General features: G+C 34.4%; 1 protein-coding gene across 1 annotated transcript in view; it reads left to right on the forward strand.

Annotated features, from left to right (window-relative positions):
- Positions 1–873: 873 nt before the first annotated feature.
- y (L-dopachrome tautomerase yellow) overlaps positions 874–21,059 on the forward strand; it is a 50,291-nt gene continuing 30,105 nt past the window's right edge. The window contains exon 1 of the mRNA XM_067780010.1: positions 874–1,332. Within this exon, the coding sequence (XP_067636111.1) occupies positions 1,086–1,332 (247 nt within the window). The 5' untranslated portion in view covers positions 874–1,085. The remainder of the gene's footprint in view (positions 1,333–21,059) is intronic.

A 21,059-nucleotide genomic window follows, 5' to 3' on the forward strand; every position in this document is an offset into this window, starting at 1 on the left:
AACAAACTGATGAGTCTGCGATAACACGACGATATCGAATCGATAGAGTTTGTGTACAAATGGATAACAAATCTAAGACTTTTCGATTATATGTTGATATTTGCTTGATAAGATGTCGATAACTTTTGACAATAAATTGATACATTTTCCATAACGAACCGAAAAACTTTCTAAACAATAAACCTTTTGATAACAAATTTTTGGATAAGTAATCGATAATTTTCGATTAACCAACGATAAATTTTGGATAATAAACCGATAGAAAACCGATAAATCTTTGAAAAAAATCGAATCATTGATAACCTTTGTTATAGAAAGCAAATTTATATCACCTCGAAAACAAATCGATAAATCGGCTATCCCCCGCCGAAAACACACCTTTAACAAACCGATAACTCGTCGATAGGAAATTGATAATACTCCAAAACTCCCTGGATACAAAACCTATTTTGAAATTTAGTAGTGTAGTAGTAAATAGTGTACTACAGTTTTCCTCTTCGATAGTTTTAAGCCTGGTATTCACCTAACGAGGTACTAACAAAAACAAACTGAACAACAAAGCTATAAATTGTTTACGCATAAATGTATATCCATAGATACATACATATGTATATATCGATTGACCGAACTGCCGAACTGTGAGTTGTTCGTCCGCGCAATGTCTGTCTATGCGTCTGCGCGGTCATTAAGCTTTTGTATGGTGGCAAGCAGATCAGCAGCAATTTGGCCCATTCACAGGTAGTAGTGTTTGTTGGCTATATTTCATACATACATATGTACATTAACTATGTGTGCCTAACTACTGCTTATTTTTGTTAAAGTTTATAAAAATCGTAACGTTTTGCCAATTGGACAACAGTCGCGTATTGGCGTCTCGTCAATGTTGTTGTCCAAAGAATAATAATTAGGAGCGTCTTACGCCAAGAAACGGAAGTGTACGCTGGAATTATAATTTCAAGAAAATAAATAAACGATAGTGAAGAAACTTAAATTTTGCGAGAAAAAAAATATCAAAAACTAATTGAAAAAAAAAAAAAAAATCCTTTCAAAAGGATCTCGAAAACTTTAAACTAAATTGGAACAAAATGAACGCGAAATCGCGTTTAACGTTTATTATCCTTCATGTTTTATATTGTTTTGTGTCATATGTGCAGGCCGCTTATAAATTACAAGAACGTTATAGTTGGACAGAATTGGATTTTGCTTTTCCTAATAATGCTTTGAAACAACAAGCGCTAGCTAGTGGTGATTATATACCGCAGAATGGATTACCAGTGGGTGTAGAGCATTGGGGAAATCGTTTATTTGTTACTGTACCTCGGTGGCGTGACGGTAGGTGAAAATTGAGTGAATTTTCTAAACCATTGAAAGATGTGTTGTTTTCGAAAGTCTTCATATTTTTACAAAGCTTGCATCGTAAAACCAACACTAAAGAGAATTTTGAATTTATACCAGCGAAAGAACAGTTTGTTATGAAATTTTGATACGAAAATTAATAATAACATTTATAATAACACGAATTGCTATCCTTATTAATTTTCAATGTCAATACATTTTTCATATATCACAACCCCGCGTAACAAGGAAAAATAATTTAAAATAATTTTAACTCATGAATCATAAGTCACGATTAATACCCTCTAATCTACTCTCCACTACCTTTTCTTTATCCACTTTCTCTCATTCTGGATTTTCCTCAACTTATTCTTACACCTCACTCTCTCTCCCTCTACCTATGAATTTCTCACTCTCCCTACGCCCTCTACCTCTCCTATCCATATTCCCTCCGTTTTCCCGTCAATGTTTACAATCCTATACGTAAAAATGGTGTTAAGAAGTTTTCCTGCAGCGACAAGGATTTAAAAACTGACGAAATGTTAATCGAGAAAGTCTTTCGAAACCAAAAACACGAACTACACGGCTTATAAAAAGGACACAAAGAATTTCGGTATAATTTTCGAAGGCTATCGCGCCTTGCATTTATCTAAGTTTTTTATGAACACCATTTTTTGAAATTAAATAACAGTAGTACGCCGATAAAAAGAAACAAGTAAGGACGGGACTGGCTGTGTCGAAGAATTCATACCTCTCATGAATGGGGCTGAACAATAATCTTATCCCATTCGTAATCTCCAAATAATGCGCTGTACCTAAACGATTTTAAGATAAATATAAAAAAAGGCAAAAAACCCCCTTACCTATCTGAACGATCGGTTGTATGGGATGTATATTATATATAGCTCTGATCAAAGTAATTTTTTCAGAAAATCTTCTATGATATATTAGAATATATATCACCGAGTTTCACGTTTATACTTTCTAAATTGCGGCAGGTATGACTAAAATCGTCTTATCTGAACGATCGGTTGTATGGGAGATATATGTTATAGTCGTCCGATCCTACCGGATCCTACAAATGTCTAATATAATACAAAAATACATCCTTGTGCCAAATTTCATTGAGATATCTCAAAATTTGAGGGACTAGTTTGCGTTCAAACAGACAGGCGGACGGACAGACGGACAGACTGACAGACGGACAGACGGACATGGCTATATCAACTCAGTTCGTTGCCCTGATCAATTCGGTATACTTAATGGTGAGTCCATCTTCTATATTTCTCAACGTTACAAACATCACACCAAAGTTAATATACCATTTCATGTTCATGAAAGGTATAAAAAAATTCCATGATTGCGGGTTCGAATCGAGCTCAAGGCCTAGCAATACTTATTTTACCATTATTATTGTTATGATAAATTTTTCCTTAAATGAACAATTTTTTAAATTTGAATAGAAGAACGAAACAATTTTTTTAGGCAATTGTCAAAGCTTTTTGTATAGATCCATATCGGGAACTGCTAAATTCCTTCATCGGTCACAGCGGTTGTTTGTTTTTATTATTTCTACTTCTATCCTGGTTGTTGCCAAAAAAATTTTTCTTTCTTCCATTCTAAATAAAAAATTTTTTCATTTAAGAAAAAAATTTTCATAACAATAATAATGATAAAATAATTATTGTTAGGCCTTGAGCTCGATTCGAACCCGCGATCTTACAAATCAGTAGGCCGATATAACAACGAAAAAAATTTCCTCTGCGAAATTCAATAGCGTAAAAGTAATACAAATTTCTGGTTTTGTTGCTTTAATCTGAAATATAAGTATCACGGATGAGAAAGCTTCGAATCAAAAGCTTGTTTCGTTATTTCGCAATTACAGTCTCAGTTTTGAAAAGCCCTGTTTTAGTAATTTCAGTGGTAATTTATTGGCGGAAAATATGCACTGCTCTTGTCCCCGTTCTGAACAAGAACAGAGCATAGAGCAGAGCCATAGCATAATTAAATCTCTAAACAAAATGCTATTTGTATTGCTATTTGCTCTGTTGGGCATTGTTATGTAGAACTTTGTTTTTTCTCTTGTTATACTCAGTTGAGCAGAGCTCACAGAGTATATTAACTTTGTTCGCATAACGGTAATCAGTAACGGCATAAACTAATCGAGATAGATATAGACTTCTATATATCAAAATGATCTGGGCGAAAAAAGAAATTCATTTAGCCATGTCCGTCTGTCCGTCCGTCTTTCAACTCGATAACTTGAGTAAATTTTGAGGTATCTTGATGAAATTTGGTATGTAGGTTCCTGGGCGCTCATATCAGATCGCTATTTAAAATGATCGAAATCGGACTACAACCACGTCCACTTTTTCGATATCGAAAATTTCGAAAAACCGAAAAAGTGCGATAATTCATTACGCCCACTTTGTCGACGGATAAAGCTATGAAACTTGGTACGTGCGTTGACCTTATGACGCAAAATAGAAAATTAGAAAAATTTTGGTCAATGGGTGTGGCACCGCCCACTTTTAAAAGAAGGTAATTTAAAAGTTTTGCAAGCTGTAATGTGGCAGTCGTTGAAGATATCATGATGAAATTTGGGAGGCACGTTACTCCTATAACTATATGTGTGCTAAAAATTAGCGAAATCGGATGACGAACACGCACACTTTTAAAAAAAATTGTTTTTTAAAGTCAAATTTTAACAAAAAATGTTATATATTTACAGCATAAAAGTGAATTATGTCAACATTCAACTCCAGTAATGATATGGTGCAACGAAATACAAAGATAAAAGAAAATTTCAAAATGGGCGCAACTCCGCCCTTTTTCATTTAATTCGTTTATCTGAAGTCACTTTATCTTGGTATAAAATATGGCCGAAATCAGATTATGACCATGACCACTTTTCCGATATCGAAAATTACGAAAAATGAAAAAAATGCCATAATTCTGTACCAAATATGAAAAAAGAGATGAAACATGGTAATTGGATTGGTTTTTTTGACGCAAAATATAACTTTAGAAAAAACTTTGTAAAATGGGTGTGACACCTATCATATTAAGTAGAAGAAAATGAAAAAGTTCCGCAGGGCGAAATCAAAAGCCCTTGGAATCTTGGCAGGAATACTGTTCTTAGTATTGCATATATAAATAAATTAGAGGTACCCGACAGATGATGTTCTGGGTCACCCTGGTCCCCATTTTGGTCGATATCTCGAAAACGCCTTCACATATAAAACTAAGGGCCACTTCCTTTAAAAACCCTCATTAATACTTTTAATTTGATACCCATATCGTACAAACACATTCTAGAGTCACCCCTGGTCCACCCTTATTGCGATATCTCGAAAAGGTGTCCACCTATAGAACTTTGTTGCATTTGCATGTTGAATTACTATACGTATCTGGATCACGCTTCATTGGAACGCAACTATTATTTATGTAATGCAGTTGAGCTTTCTTTCTTCTAATTTTATATAAAAGAAAATTTGCAATTAAGAAAAATATATATTCTAGCAATATTAATAAGAAAAAGTTTTAGTTAGGGGCTTGAGCTCGATTCGAACCTATGATCGTACAAATCAGATTGTATTCAAATTACAAAAGAATAACAGGTTAAAACGATTGACGAGAAGTGATGCGAACAGGAATTCCGATTCGGCGCGAATTAAATTATCATAGAAAGTAAATTCATCTCGAATACGTTATACTTGTTGGGTGGTTGAAGAATAGCAGCTCATATGTACACATGCAGGCAATGCTGTTTAGCTTCTTTGTATATGCTGGTTTAGATACATAAATATATTTGCTTTTTATATTTTTATACTCAGCTGAGTAGAGCTCACAGAGTTTATTAATTTTGTTCGCATAACGGTACCCCGTAACGGCATAAACTAATCGAGATAGATATAGACTTCTATATATCAAAATGATCTGGGCGAAAAAAGAAATCCATTTAGCCATGTCCGTCCGTCCGTCTGTATGTCCGTGAACACGATAACTTGAGTCAATTTCGAGCTTTCTTGATGAAATTTGGTACGTAGGTTCCTGGGCACTCATCTCATATCGCTATTTAAAATAAACGAAATCGGACTATACCACGCACACTTTTTCGATATCGAAAATTTCGAAAAACCAAAAAACTGCAATAATTCATAACCAAACACGGATAAAGCGATGAAACTTAGTAGGTGGGTCGACCTTATAACGCAGAAAAGAAAATTTTTAAAATTTTGGAGAATGAGCGTGGCACCGCCCACTTTTAAAAGAAGGTAATTTAAAAGTTTTGCATGTTGTAATTTGGCAGTCGTTGAAGATATCATGATGAAATTTGGCAGGACCGTTACTCCTATTACTATATGTGTGGCAAATAAAACTTAGCAAAATCGGGTGACGAACACGTCCACTTAAAAAAAAAAAATTTTTTAAAGTCAAATTTTAACAAAAAATTTAATATCTTTACAGTATATAAGTCATTTATGTCAAAATTCAACTCCAGTAATCATATGGTGCAACAAAATACAAAAATAAAAGTAATTTCAAAATGGGAGTGGTTCCGCCCTTTTTCATTTAATTTGTCTAGAATACTTTTAGTGCCATAAGTCGAACAAAAATTTACCAATACATGTCAAATTTGGTAAGAGCATTGCTCCTATGATGATAACTATTTTCTGTGAAAATGGGCGAAATCGGTTGAAGCGACGCCCAGTTTTTATACACAGTCGACCGTCTGTCCTTCCGCTCGGCCGTTAAAACGAAAACTTGAGCAAAAATCGATATATCTTTACTAAACTTAGTTCACGTACTTATCTGAACTCACTTTATATTGGTATTAAAAAATGGGCGAAATCCGACTATGACCACGCCCACTTTTTCGATATAGAAAATTTCGAAAAATGAAAAAAATAATGCCATAATTCTATACCAAATACGAAAAGTGGGATGAAACATTGTGATTGGATTGGTTGTTTGACGCGAAATATAACTTTGGAAAACACTTTGTAAAATGGTTGTGACACCTACCATATTAAGTAGAAGAAAATGAAAATGTTTTGCAGGGCGAAATCAAAAGCCCTTGGAATCATGGCAGGAATACTGTTCGTGTTATGACATATATAAATAAATTAAATTAAATTTGATACCCATATCGTTCAAACTCATTCTAGAATCACCCCTGGTCCACATTTATGGCGATATCTCTAAAAGGCGTCCACCTATAGAACTACGGCTCACTCCCTTTTAAAATACTCTTTAATACCTTCCATTTGAAACCCATGTCATACAAACACATTCCAGTGTTACCCTAGGTTTATTTTCCTACATGGCGATTTTCCCTTATTTTGTCTCCAAAACTCTCAGCTGAGTATGTAATGCTCGGTTACACCCGAACTTAGCCTTCCTTACTTGTTATGTACATTTTTGTTGAAATTTATAAAAACCGTTACATTTGCCAATTGGACAACAGTCGTTTGCTATTGTCTCGCCAAATTTAATGTCTAAATAAGACAAAAGGAGCGTAGTCTTGTTTTGAAATTAAATAAATAAAAATTAAATAAATAAATGCTAGTGAATAGAATTCGATTTTGACAAAACAAAAGCAAAAATTATACATAAGATAATCTCAAAAATATTCAATTATAATCGAAGAAAATGAACGCGAAACCGCTTTTGGCGTTTTATTTCGTTTTTGTGTTTTATTTTTTGTCATATGCGCAAACAGCTAACAAATTACAGGAACGTTATAATTGGACACAATTAGATTTTGTTTTTCCTAATAAAACTGCCAAAGATCTAGCGCTCACAAGCCGTGAATATATTCCACAAAACGCTGCACCAGTGGGTGTGGAACATTGGGGCAATCGATTGTTTGTTACTGTTCCACGTTGGCGTAATGGTAGGTGAAAATTAATAAATGAAAAAAGTATAAAATTGTATTCCAACCACTATGAAAGCAAATTTTGAATCAATACCGGGAAATCAGTTAAATTGTTTCTTTTAAAATTTCGATACGAAAACTGAAATTAGGAGAGAGCGAGTATTAAGCTTTTGGAATTCACGTTTCGCAAAACTTTATCTCATACTACCTATTACCCGCTGTTTCGTTTTCGTGGAATTTTAAAATAATGAATATTTTTGGATTTGATTTTATTTTTAGTTTATATATAAAATACCGAAAATTGCAAAGAAATTTCCGAAGCTAGCTACCGGTTTGCAAATAGCATACAGTTGTCCATGCTTACGGTAACGGAATATTTCTGACATCTACATGGATAAGAATAATTGCTTGGGAGTATGTTTATGCCTAGTTAAGAACATTTTTTATGACAATATTTCGAAGTTGTGTATGCCAATTAAAGACGTGCTCTATTAAGTTAACTACTTACCTCCTCTCTATTAACTTTTTCCGAAATACAATAATTTATCTTAGCTGCTTCTTAGCTTTTGGGTGTAGATACAGGTCGCTAACACGACCACGATTTTTCGTTATTCGATGAAATAAGTTGCTGTACTGAAGTATAATTCTTATGTTGATATCTGGTAGAGCTACTAGCCAGTTATACTTGGTATCTTAGCCCTGGCGGATTTTAATCAGAACTTCATAAAATTCTCACACAAAATGCACATCTAGAAAATGTGCCCTTATTGTGGTATATGTGTGATGCTACGTCATTGCATAGACAAGTTTGAGCTATTTTCTTTCTTAGGCTGCAGCGACGATTTTAATTGGGCTGCTTAAAATCATTTATTTCATGAACATGAATAAAACTTTACGTTCTACCAATACTACAAACTACATATAAACATATTTAACAAGTTACATATCGTTAGCTTAATGTGAAAATGTGCTAGGGCACTTTTTTTTGAAAAATTTTATGTTAATAGTGTTTTAAAACTGAATTCAAAATACAACTATCACAAAAAAAAATATTTTAATTTTTAATTTTTACGTGCTGTGGGCAATGATGTGTAAATGTGCTAAGTCGTCAGCTGTTCAAAAAAAAAATGTGCTAAGTCAACCAGTCAATAATATCAACCTGAATTACCAGTCATTTCTTTGTGCGCGCATGTTATTTACTTATTTAATTCATTCCATCTAAACGTACATGCTTTGTTGTTGTTGTTGTATTAACGGTAAAGACACTCCCGGAGGCTTTGGGCCGTTGTTGATGGTTCTTTTCCGGATATAGATCCGGTACGTTCCGGTAACAAAGCACTATTAAGGTACTAGCCCGACCATATCGGGAACGATTTATATGACCACATTAAACCTTCCAGGCCATCCCGCCCTCACCACCCCCTGGCTCCATGAGGAACTTGTGGTCGCCAGAGCCTCGGCTGTCAATGAAACACGATTCGCCACGGGTAGGTGAAGTTGACAATTGGGTTGGAGACGCTATATATTGCGCTGGCAACCCCTTGAGAGGGTTGCGAACACAACCCCTTGAAATTGGATTCACCCAATTGAGATATACCTTTGGTGTTTGATAACTGCTTTGCTCTGACTTCTCTACTTCAATTTTTACATGTCGATAACTACATGCTTTCTTACAGACTAGTTACAAATAGAAAACAAATTGTTTCTAGAACTAAAAATTTGGGTTTCGTTATCAACTCTAATCTAACTTGTGAAGACCACATCAATACAGTCATGGGTAAAGTGTATACCACTTTGCGCAATCTTAGGCAATCTGCACCTTTCACACCTCCGCATATTAGAAGAAAACTGGCCCTACATCTTCTTTTGCCAATAATAAACTATTCACAGCTCGTTTATAACAAGTTGGACTCATGTTCTGCACACAAAGTTGAGGTCGCCTTTAATCATGTAACTCGTTACGTTTTCGGGTTACGAAAATTTGATCATATTTCGGCTTGGAGGTCCAAGCTATTAGGATGTAACATATTTGACTACCAAAAAGCTAGAAGTGTGATTTTTTTGTACCGCTTGATTGTCACAAAATCACCAGCATATCTTTTTAAGAAATTGACATTCACTAGGTCTCCCAGGACGAGTAATCTAGTTGTGCCTAACTTTAACTGACAAGGCTGTTTTTCGTCAACACCGTACGTATTTGGAACTCTATCCCAGCTGCAATTAGGAATAATGTAAACCAAAGCAACTACAAACATATTATTTTCAGTTATTTTTCTAGTCAACAAACTTAAACTGGGCATTTGTTTTATTTTTATCTTATCTTAATCTAATTTAACCAAAATTTAAAATTTAAAAAATTAAAAATATAAAGTTTTGTAGTATTGTTTTTGATATGCTTGTTTTTCTAGCATCTTTTATTTATTTATTTAAATGAATTATATGAATTATGTTTGTTGTACTACAAAAGACAATTTGTCTTATTGTACTAATGTATTTTTTCCGAATAAATGAAATGAAATGAAATGAAATTCAAGCTTAAACTTATATACACTACTGAATCTATATGCTATGTAGATGTATAGTCCTAGTTATAGGTTCATTCATAGCATAATTCGTTTTATGAGTTATTTCGATAAAGAACACAGGCCGACAAAATTCAACCATTATTCAGACCCAGACACCGGACTATATATTTTCGAAGGTTTATGATGCGCTGAATCCAAATCTGGCCTTGCTCTATCAGCTCTGGTTTTTGAGATATCCCACCCTAAAAGTGCAAAAAACACCGTTTTTGTCCATATTTGAGGTTATGTAGCCTTGCAGATGTTTTCTTTCGCTAAAATTAAAGGATGGCATCTTTGAACACAAGTCTCATTCTTTCAAATGGCGTTAAGCTTGCTCAAATATCATTTTCTTTCACTGAGATATCGCATTTTGAAATTTTCATGTTTCTAAATTTCCCTACACCTGAAAATCGATTGAGATAACATAGACATGATATAGTCGATTATTAATTTTCTTGAATTGAGTCTTATTTTTCTTAAAATTTTTTCTCACACCATAAGTTTGCTAACTCACCATACCCCTACACTATCTTACCCACGGGTACCAAGTCACACACAGCCCTAACCCCTAGAAACCACCCCTATCATACCGCAAGCAGGCTAACCCACTTAATCCTGGGGACAGCGTTTACTCGCATATTTTTCCTAAAATAAGTCTTATTTATCTAGATATCTCACACCACAAGTGGGCTAACCAACTTAACTGTTAACCCATGAACTTCCGTATCCCCTAACACCTAGAAACCACTCCTACCACACCACAAAATTTCAAAATACGATATCTCAGCGAAAAAAAAAAAATGATATTTGAGCAAACTCAACGCCATTTGAAAGAACAAGACTTGCATTCAAAGATGCCATTCTTTAATTTTGGTGAAAGAAAACATCTGCAAGGCTACATAACCTCAAATGTGGGCAAAAACGGTGTTTTTTGCACTTTTAGGTTAGGATATCTTGAAAATAGATGATAGATAATGATAGAGCAATTTTGAGGCCAGATTTCGATTCATCGCATCAAAATCCTTCAAAAATATATAGTCCAGTTCCTGGATCTGAGATGCTGTCGGCCTGCGTAATCTATTATGCCGAAGATCACGCAATGGAATATATGGAATGAACAAATTAGATAAATCAGAGCAATTCGTGCTAAATTTTATTACATTATAGGCAAGCATGAGTGAGATAAAAGTTCTTCTGTAATGCAAATCCTGAAGTCCAAGCAATTTGCGCCTGCTGGTATGTGATGAGAGGCCGCCTGGCTAGTGAAGCATACGTAAAGCAATATTTGTAAAAAATTTTGAACTCCCTCAATTTTATAGGAGTTAGATTCATAGAAACGATTCCATATTATTGAGCAATATTCAAGACCACTTCTGACCAAGTATATATAAAGTGCCTTCAACGCCATAGCGTCCTTAAAGTCACTGGTGTTACGTCTACTGAACCTAATCATTGCAACAAATTTTGAAACAATGAAGTCAATGTAACTACAAAAAGAGAGTTTGGAGTCAGAAATTACACCCAAGTGTTCACTCGCTTGAGAACGATTAAAAGATTTAGCATTTAGTTTGTAGATAAATTATGTGGCAGTTTTTCTTTTTGGAATAAGACATAACACAGCACTTGTTTGAATTTAAAAATAAATTATTTTCTGCGCACCATCCGCCAAAAGAGTCTAGATCAGAACCGTTAGAAATGGTTTGACAAATAAAGAAACATATTGAATAAAAAGTGCTAAGTCAAGAGAAAAAATTTGTTTTGAGTGCGGAAATTGCGCTAAGTCATAAAATAGCTGCTGGGTTGGCATACATGATTTTTATTTACCTTTTTCAAAGCTTCTACATTCAAAAGCATTGCAATTAAGGTATCCTCATTCACAGTTTAAAAAAAAGAAGGGTATTTCAAAAATTATTCAGTTTTTTCGTCTCCTGTAAAATTCGTAAAAGTTGACTTAGCACATTTTCACATTAAGGTAACGATATATTGAAAACTAAAGAACAATTTGCTCCCAAGCAGCAAAATATTTATCTTTATCCAAATCTGTTGGACCTTTTCTGCTTTGTGATTTTGTGCCGTGGATTTCATCGTTTAACAAGTTTCATATCCTAACTGGGATTTAAAAACATAACCGTGAGAACTACACCAACAGAAAAGTCTTCGGATTGTGTAAGCGGTTTCAAAAATTAACCATAAATAGATATAGTCATGAGAGTAACATATAAAAAAATAATAAAAAAAAAATTTTTTAGTTAAACGGTCTTATAGAAAACAATACTTACACTAAGTAATAATAATACTAAAAGATAGAAAATAATTAGGCAGATCCTATGTACTAGTCATCACACTCCTCATCAATCTAAGGCGTTGATCAGAAAAGTGAATAAAAGCGTGGGCCGCGTCAAATTTCTATTGATAGTCAACCGCTCATATCGGTACGAATCATATTTTCATATATATATAAGTAAGACCACCGTGGTGTGATGGTAGCATGCTCCGCCTGCCACACCGTATACCCTGGGTTCACACCCCGGGCAAAGCAACATCAAAATTTTAGAAATAAGGTTTTTCAATTAGAAGAAAATTTTTCTAAGCGGGGTCGCCCCTCAGCAGTGTTTGGCAAGCGCTCCGGATGCATTTCTGCCATGTAAAGCTCTCAGTGAAAATTCATCTGCCTTGAAGATGCCGTTCGGAGTCGGCATAAAACATGTAGGTCCTGTCCGGCCAATTTGTAGGGAAAATGAAGAGGAGCACGACGCAAATTGGAAGAGAAGCTCGGCTTTAGATCTCTTCGGAGGTTATCGCGCCTTAAATTTATTATTTTTTTATAAGTAAGAACAACTCAACCTTAATCAGATTATGCTACGCCTCGTGTTTTTAGAAATTTCACGCGCCCAACGCTTTTCTTTATTTGTCTGATCAACGCCCTAGATTGACGAGAAGTGTGATGTCTAGTACATAGGATCTACCTAATTATTTTCTAACTTTTAGTATTATTATTACTTAATGTAAGTATTGTTTTCAATAAAACAATTTAACTAACAATTTTTTTTTATTTATTTTATATTTACTAAAGTGGTTTCTATTTCTTTATGTCATATATATTTTCCAAATATGAGCCAAATCGGACCACAAATACGATTTTTTGAAATATTTCGATCCATGCGCCACCTATCGGAGTTTTTTCTTTCTTATTATTGCATTGTTATCGCGTTCTGAACTATATTCCAAGTTTGAAGCTTGTAGCTTATCGGGAAGTTATTTAAATTTTAATTACAAAATTCGTTTCGGCCGGCCGGCCTGTCAAGTCAAGCTAAATAAAACCGTTTAAAGACTTTGCTTAGCAAAGCGTTTGACGGCGGTAAGTATATCCGCTGCTAGCTGCACATGTTTAAGCCAGTCTAATATCTTTAAAATTTTGCTCTATTGAAAGATAAAAAAATCAGTTTTCATGTATTGGAGATGCGAGTCCTTAATAGCACCCCGATGCAGTGATACATCTCCCATTTATATATCGTATGATCTCGATGCCATGACGCATTGCATTTGACATCTTTATTTCATTGACTTATTTCCAGTGGGTTTTTTCAAGTGTCACAAGATTTGCTTTAGAACAAATATTAATTTATCTTACTACAATAACATTGCATTTATTGCTAAAATTAATTCATTTTTGGAAACGGATCAATTACTCACGTTAATGTAACAAAGTGTGAACCAATCAATCATTTCATTATTTGTATATTTGTTTGTATTGTACTTACTCAAATGCGTACGTTGTATTTTTATATATTTATGTAGCACAAAAGAAGTAAATTTGGAGTGTCTTGTCCAATTGTAACATATTTCATGCGTTTATTCAAAATAAAAAAAATCGTTGGGCGTTATAAAAAAATTACAAAAAAGTGACAATATATTTGTAACACAAAAATAGATTTTTAACTACTAAACAAGTAACTTATTTTTTTACCCATTATTTATTACTCAAAACTTTTGTGATATATTATTCCTAGTTTAAAAAATTTTGAATAACGAGTTTACTTTTACTTATTATTCAACAATTCTGAGTACCTCTACAGCTGCTGTTGTTGTTGCTGTGCTAACAGTGCTTCGCCTCATTCAATAAGTGCGGCCACTCACAAATTGTCATCAAAGTCCTCTAACGGGAGTCCAAGGAAACTACCAGTTTCAACAGGGTTGGGCCATAGGACTATTGCTGTTTGAGTCATAGGCCCCACAATTCAATTGAAAATATGGTTGGTGTCATGTGGGGACACATCGGGTGCAGGAAATACATAGAGTATTTCGGGGTTGATTATGGCAAGTAAAAGTTTAACGTGTTACTGTATACAGAACGAAGTTAGGTTAGAGTGACTCGTGTCTCCCTTGACAGTCTGCTTCCTTCTTCAGCTAACACCTAGCAAAGGTGTTTACCGATTCTGTGTAGATTTGGATAAGGACATCTTACGGGGATGTTCCCAGCTTAGCAAAAACTGTCTGTTCAGCATTTCGTTATGCTCTTGTATTTGAGCTCTTTTGCCGTTGAATTTTCGAATGCAACATTTTGGTAGGCCTGTAATCTTTTCCAGGGTGTGATTTTTTGACCAGTCGACTGGACTTTTTCTTTTCGCCAAGTTCTGTCGGTAAGCGACTTAAGGGTTTTGTTGCGGTTTTGTACGTTAGATAGCATTTCGGAGGCATATGCCTTGCATGTTGTAGTTTTATCGAACGTTACCCCAGATGTCTTTGTGTGACTGACAGTCAATTGCGCAATGCCATGAACGTGATCATCCAAGGTATGCGCCATATGTTCCTTCCTCATGACAAACCGAGTGACTGTGGATTTGGTCGGTGATAGAACCAGGTCGCGCGATGTGAAAAAACCGGAAATACTGGGAAGATAGCTATTTATTTTAGAAATGATGGCAACGTTATCCGTATTTTTATTATGGGTTTCTATCGGCATGTTATCGAATTGTTATAAAAATGTGTTATCGATCCCAAGCATTATCAATGAGTTGTCGGTTTGTTAACGAATTTTTAATTAAAAAAATGTATCGATAACAAACGTTATCAATCAGTTATCGGTTTTTTGTCGAAAATAAAAAGTTATCGATTTGTTATTGAAAACGTATTGAAAATTTCTCGAAAAGTTATTGATTTTTCATCGATAATTTGTCGACTTATTTTACTACGCGTGATTTGTACACATAGTATATTCATTTTGGTAACATAATGGTAGATCGTAACGGCATAAACGAATCGAGATAAATCAAATATGTATCAAAATGTTAGAATGAAAAGAGGAATTGATTTAGCCATGTCCGTCCGACCGCCTGTCGGTTCGCTTGTCTGTGCACACAATAACTTGAATAAATATTGAGATATCTTATTGAGATTTGATATATGGGTTCCTTGGCACTTATCTCCCAACGCTGTTTAAAATGAGCGAAATCGGATGATATCCACGCCCATTTTTTGATGTGTGTACTGATTTTTGTACTGAGATTTTGATAAATTAGTACATTTTTTTTTAAATGGGCGTGACACCACCCACTTGTGATAAAATAAAATTCACAAATATTATAATCATAAATCTGAAAAAATCAATCACTAAAAATGTGATAAAATAAAGAATGCTTCGGAGAAAAATTAACGCAGTCGGTTAAGGACCACGCCCACTTTTATACATTTGCGAGGAGGAGCTTTATATCAATGGTGTTCTACTTTCTAAATGGAATTATAACAAACAAGTAAGGAAGGCTAATTTCGGGTGTAACCGAACACTACATACTCAGCTGCCAAAATACAGCTTGTAAAACTTTTAGATTACCTTATTTTAAAAGTAGGCGGTGCCACGCCCGTTGTCCAAAATTTTACTAATTTTCTGTCCTCGTCCTAAGGTCAACCCTCTTACCAAGTTTTATCGCTTTATCTGTCTTTGTTAATGAATTATCGCACTTCTTCGGTTTTTCGAAATTTTCGATATCAAAAAAGTGGGCGTGATTATAGTCCGATTTCGTTCACTTTAAATATCGATCTGAGATGAGAGCCCAGGAATTCACACACTAAATTTCATTAAGATACTGTAACTTCCACCTTCGATGGTTAAAAAAAACGGCAGAAACGTCCGGATTAATTATATTAATACTTTATTCTTTAGTCGTCAATCCAATAATAAACCGGAAGTCCTCCATCTTCCCTTTTCTTCCTTTACAGTGATGTATTTTTGCTTATTCTATTAATTAGTTGACATGGTTGCATTTATGATCTCACAATACCTCAAAATTTACTCAAGTTATCGTGTTAACGGAGGGACGGACGGACGGACAAGGCTAAATGCATTTCTTTTTTCGCCCAGATCATTTTGATATATAGAAAGAAGTCTGTATCTATCTCGATTAGTTTATGCCGTTAAGGGGTACCGTTATGCGAACAAAATTAATATACTCCGTGAGCTTTGCTCCGCTTAGTATAAAAATAAAAAAACGCTAAAATTTTTGAAAATGGGCGTGGCACTTCATCTTCATTGACTAACCAATTTTCTATGTTTCGGGAGCCATAACTCGAAGAAAAATTACCAAATGGTAATCAAATTAGGAATACATACTTTCCTTATAGCAGGAAATATTTCTAGTAAAAATGGACGAAATCGGTTGAGCACCACGGCCACTTTTAAAAAGATGTTTAAAACGGCCATAGAATAGAATAGTATGTTATATATTAGCGGAAAATAGTTTTGTATTAATGATTTTTCACTTACCAAGTTTTATTGTAAGCGGAAATGGGGAGACAATTTTTTTTTTCTAAGCGGACGGTGTCACGCCCCTATTTCGATAAAGCATTCCAAAACATTTCTAGAACCTCAAAAAAATAAAATCCCTCGTAACAAAATTCGGAAAAGAAGATTATCTGAAATGAATTGTACAATTGTGCAAACTCACGCTGAAAACATAATGTTCGGTTACGCCCCAACTTAGACACCCGTACTTGTTTTATTTAACTTTTTTGTTTACTTTATTCATTTAATAATAGATTTTTTTCTTTTTCTTTGAGCCTCTAATTTACTTTTCTTTTCCAGTTACTTCAGCTATGGCCTTTATCTGTTTGTTTTCTTTATATTTTGTTTTTTGGTTTGTTTTTTTTTTTTTAATTTTCTGAATTTATTTAAATAAATTATATATTGAATTGAATTGTTTTTAGTCTTATTTTATTTCCATTTTAATTAAATTGTATTTTTCCTTTTTTATCGTAAATTTCCATTAAAATTCATTGAAAAATCGTTTAGCACCTATTTTATTTTATTTTTTTGTGTGCCACCTATGACGTACTCAGTTTCTCATGCATTCGTTTACTTGTCTTAGACTCAAGCAAAAACCTGTAAATGGTTCGCGCATGCGCGCAATTTTGGCTTAGAAATTTACAGTAATTAACAATATTTATTTTGGTTTTTATACTCAGCTGAGCAGACCTCACAGAGTATATTAATTTTGTTCGCATAACGGTAATCTGTAAGGGCATAAACTAATCAAGATAGATATAGACTTCTATATATCAAAATGATCTGGGTGAAAAAAGAAATTCATTTTGCCATGTCCGTCCGTCCGTCCGTAAACACGATAACTTGAGTAAATTTTAAGGTATCTTGATGAAATTTGGTATGTAGGATCCTGGGAACTCATCTCAGATCGCTGTTTAAAATGAATGAAATCGGACCATAACAACGCTATTTTTTCGATATCGAAAATTTCGAAAAACAGAAAAAGTGCGATAATTCATTACCAAAGACGGCTGAAGCGATGAAGCGTAGCAGGTGGGTTGACCTTATGACGCAAAATAGAAAAATAGTAAATTTTTGGAAAATGGGCGTGGCACCGCCCACTTTTAAAAGAAGGTAATTTCAAAGTTTAGCAAGCTGTAATTTGGCAGTCGTTGAAGATATCATGATGAAATTTGGCAGAAAGTTACCCCTATTACTATATGTGTGCTAAATAAAAATTAGCAAAATCGGATTACGAATACGCCTACTTAAAAAAAAAAATTTGTTTTAAAGTAAAATTTTAACAAAAAATTTAATATTTTTACAATATATAAGTAAATTATGTCAACATTCAATTCCAGTAATGATATGGTGCAACAAAATACAAAAAAAAATGAAAATTTCAAAATGGGCGTGGCTTCGCCCTTTTTCATTTAATTCGACTAGAATTCTTTTAATGCGATAAGTCGAAAAAAAATTTACCGATCCTTGTGAAATTTGGTATGGACATAGACTTTATAACGATAACTTTTTTCTGTGAAAAAGGGCGAAATCGGTTGAAGCCACGCCAAGTTTTTATACACAGTCGACTTACTGTCCTTCCGCTCGGCCGTTAACACGATAACTTAAGCAAAAATCGATATATCTTTACTAAACTTAGTCCACGTACTTATCTGAACTCACATAAAAAATGGCCGAAATCTGATTATGACCACGCCCACTTTTCGGATATCGAAAATTTCGAAAAATTTAAAAAATCCCATAATTCTATACCAAATATGAAAAAAGAGATGAAACATGGTAATTGGATTGGTTTATTGACGCAAAACATAACTTTGGAAAAAACTTTGTAAAATGGGTGTCACACCTACCATATTAAGTAGAAGAAAATGAAAAAGTTCTGCAGGGCGAAATCAACAGCCCTTGGAATCTTGGCAGGAATACTGTTCGTGGTATTACATATATAAATAAATTAGCGGTACCCGACAGGTGATGTTCTGGGTCAACCTGGTCCACATTTTGTTCGATATCTCGAAAATGCCTTCACAAACACAAATAAGGGCCACTCCATTTTAAAACCCTCATTAATACCTTTAATTTGATACCCATATCGTACAAACACGTTATAGAGTCACCTCTGGTCCACCTTTATGGCGACATCCCGAAATGGCGTCCACCTGTAGAACTATGGCCCACTCCCTTTTAAAATACTCTTTACTACCTTCTATTTGATACCCGTGTCATACATGCACATTCCAGGGTTAACCTAGATTCATTTTCCTACATGGTGAGTTTTCCTTTTTTGTCTCCAAAGCTCTCAGCTGAGTATGTAATGTTCGGTTACACCCGAACTTAGCCTTCCTTACTTATGTGATATTGCACTTCGTTTGAGAAAAAATCTCAAATGCGTATTTTTCACATTTGTTTTTTAGCGTGCTCCGCCTGCCACACCGAGGGCTCTGAATTCAAGTCCTGGACAAACCTATATCGAACCTATATCAAAAAAGTTTTTCCAATTTGAAAAAAGTTCTTCCAAGCGGGTTCGCCTCTAGGCATTCATTTGGCAAACACTCCGAGTTTATTTCAGCCTGAAAAGCTTCTCAGTGCCGTTCGGCATAAAACATGTAGGGAGCCTACCAGCCAATTTTTAGGAAAAATTAAAAAAGAGCACGACGCAAATTGGAAGAGATGTTTTACAGGTATATCGCGCCATGATTTTTTTTTTGTGAAGGCTTTGCTTCGAAATATTTTATGGAAAAATATTTACTTAAGTAGAGAACAATAAGTGGTATTTGCTAAGAAATTTTACATTGAAAGTCACTAATTGATGGTATCGACTCATAATCAAGTATAACCTAAGCACGTCCTGTACGGCGGTAACGGGATCGCCATTATTATTTCTCCCGATTTCTTGATACTTTCCGTCCTCACGTCCTTAATTTAAAACTTTTTATTTAGTCGAAAAATTTCTTCCCTATACTAAATATTCCTAAAAGCAAAAACAACGCATGTATTAGTAATAATGTGTCTGCATAAATGTGAGTGCAACATTTGTATTACATTAGTAGTTTAATTTTTTTAGGTAGTGGTTTGACTTTATATGTTTTATTTTTTCGTAATTAAGACTAAAATGGAAATTGTTCAAACTGCAGCAAATTTTTATTTATTTTGGATTCTTCTTTGCCATTATTATTTGTTTGTTTTTATACTCAGTTGAGCAGAGCTCACAGAGTATATTAAGTTTGATTGCATAACGGTTGGTTGTACAGGTATAAAGGAATCGAGATTGATATAGACTTCCATATATCAAAATCATCACGATCGAAAAAAATTTGATTGAGCCATGTCCGTCCGTCCGTCCGTCCGTTAACACGATAACTTGAGTAAATTTTGAGGTATCTTGATGATGATCGGACTATAACCACGCCCACTTTTTCGATATCGAAAATTTCGAAAAACCGAAAAAGTGCGATAATTCATTACCAAAGACAGATAAAGCGATGAGATTTGGTAGATGAGTTGAACTTATGACGCAGAGTTGATAATTAGTAAAATTTTGGGGAATGGGCGTGGCACCGCCCACTTTTAAAAGAAGGTAATTTAAAATTTTTGCATGCTGTAATTTGGCAGTCGTTGAAGATATCATGATGAAATTTGGCAGGAACATTACTCCTTTTACTATATGTACGCCTAATAAAAATTAGCAAAATCGGAGAAGGACCACGCCCACTTTAAAAAAAAAATTTTTTTAAAGTAAAATTTTAACAAAAAATTTAATATCTTTACAGTATATAAGTAAATTATGTCAACATTCAACTCCAGTAATGACATGGTGCAACAAAATACAAAAATAAAAGAAAATTTCAAAATGGGCGTGGCTCCGCCCTTTTTCATTTAATTTGTCTAGGATACTTTTAACGCCATAAGTCGAACAAAAATCAACCGATCCTTGTGAAATTTGGTAGAGGATTAGATTATAGGATGGTAACTGTTTTCTGCGAAAATGGGCGAAATCGGTTGAAGCCACGCCCAGTTTTTATACACGGTCGTCCGTCTGTCCTTCCGCATGGCCGTTAACACGATAACTTGAGCAAAAATCGACATATCTTTACTGAACTTAGTTCACGTACTTATCTGAACGCACTTTATCTTGGTATAGAAAATGAACGAAATCCGACTATGACCACGCCCACTTTTTCGATATCGAAAATTATGAAAAATGAAAAAAATGCCATAATTCTGTACCAAATACGAAAAAAGGGATGAAACCTGGTAATTGGATTGGTTTATTGACGCGAAATATAACTATGCAAAAAACTTTGTAAAATGGTTGCGACACTTACCATATTAACTAGAAGAAAATGAAAAAGTTCTGCAGGGCGAAATAAAAAACTCTTGAAATATTTGCAGGTATTACATATATAAATAAATTAGCGGTATCCAACAGATGATGTTCTGGGTCACCCTGGTCCACATTTTGGTCGATATCTGGAAAACGCCTTCACATATACAACTACCACCA

Source organism: Eurosta solidaginis, chromosome 4 (assembly GCF_040869045.1).
Source record: "Eurosta solidaginis isolate ZX-2024a chromosome 4, ASM4086904v1, whole genome shotgun sequence".
In the NCBI taxonomy this organism is placed as follows: Eukaryota; Metazoa; Arthropoda; class Insecta; order Diptera; family Tephritidae; genus Eurosta; species Eurosta solidaginis.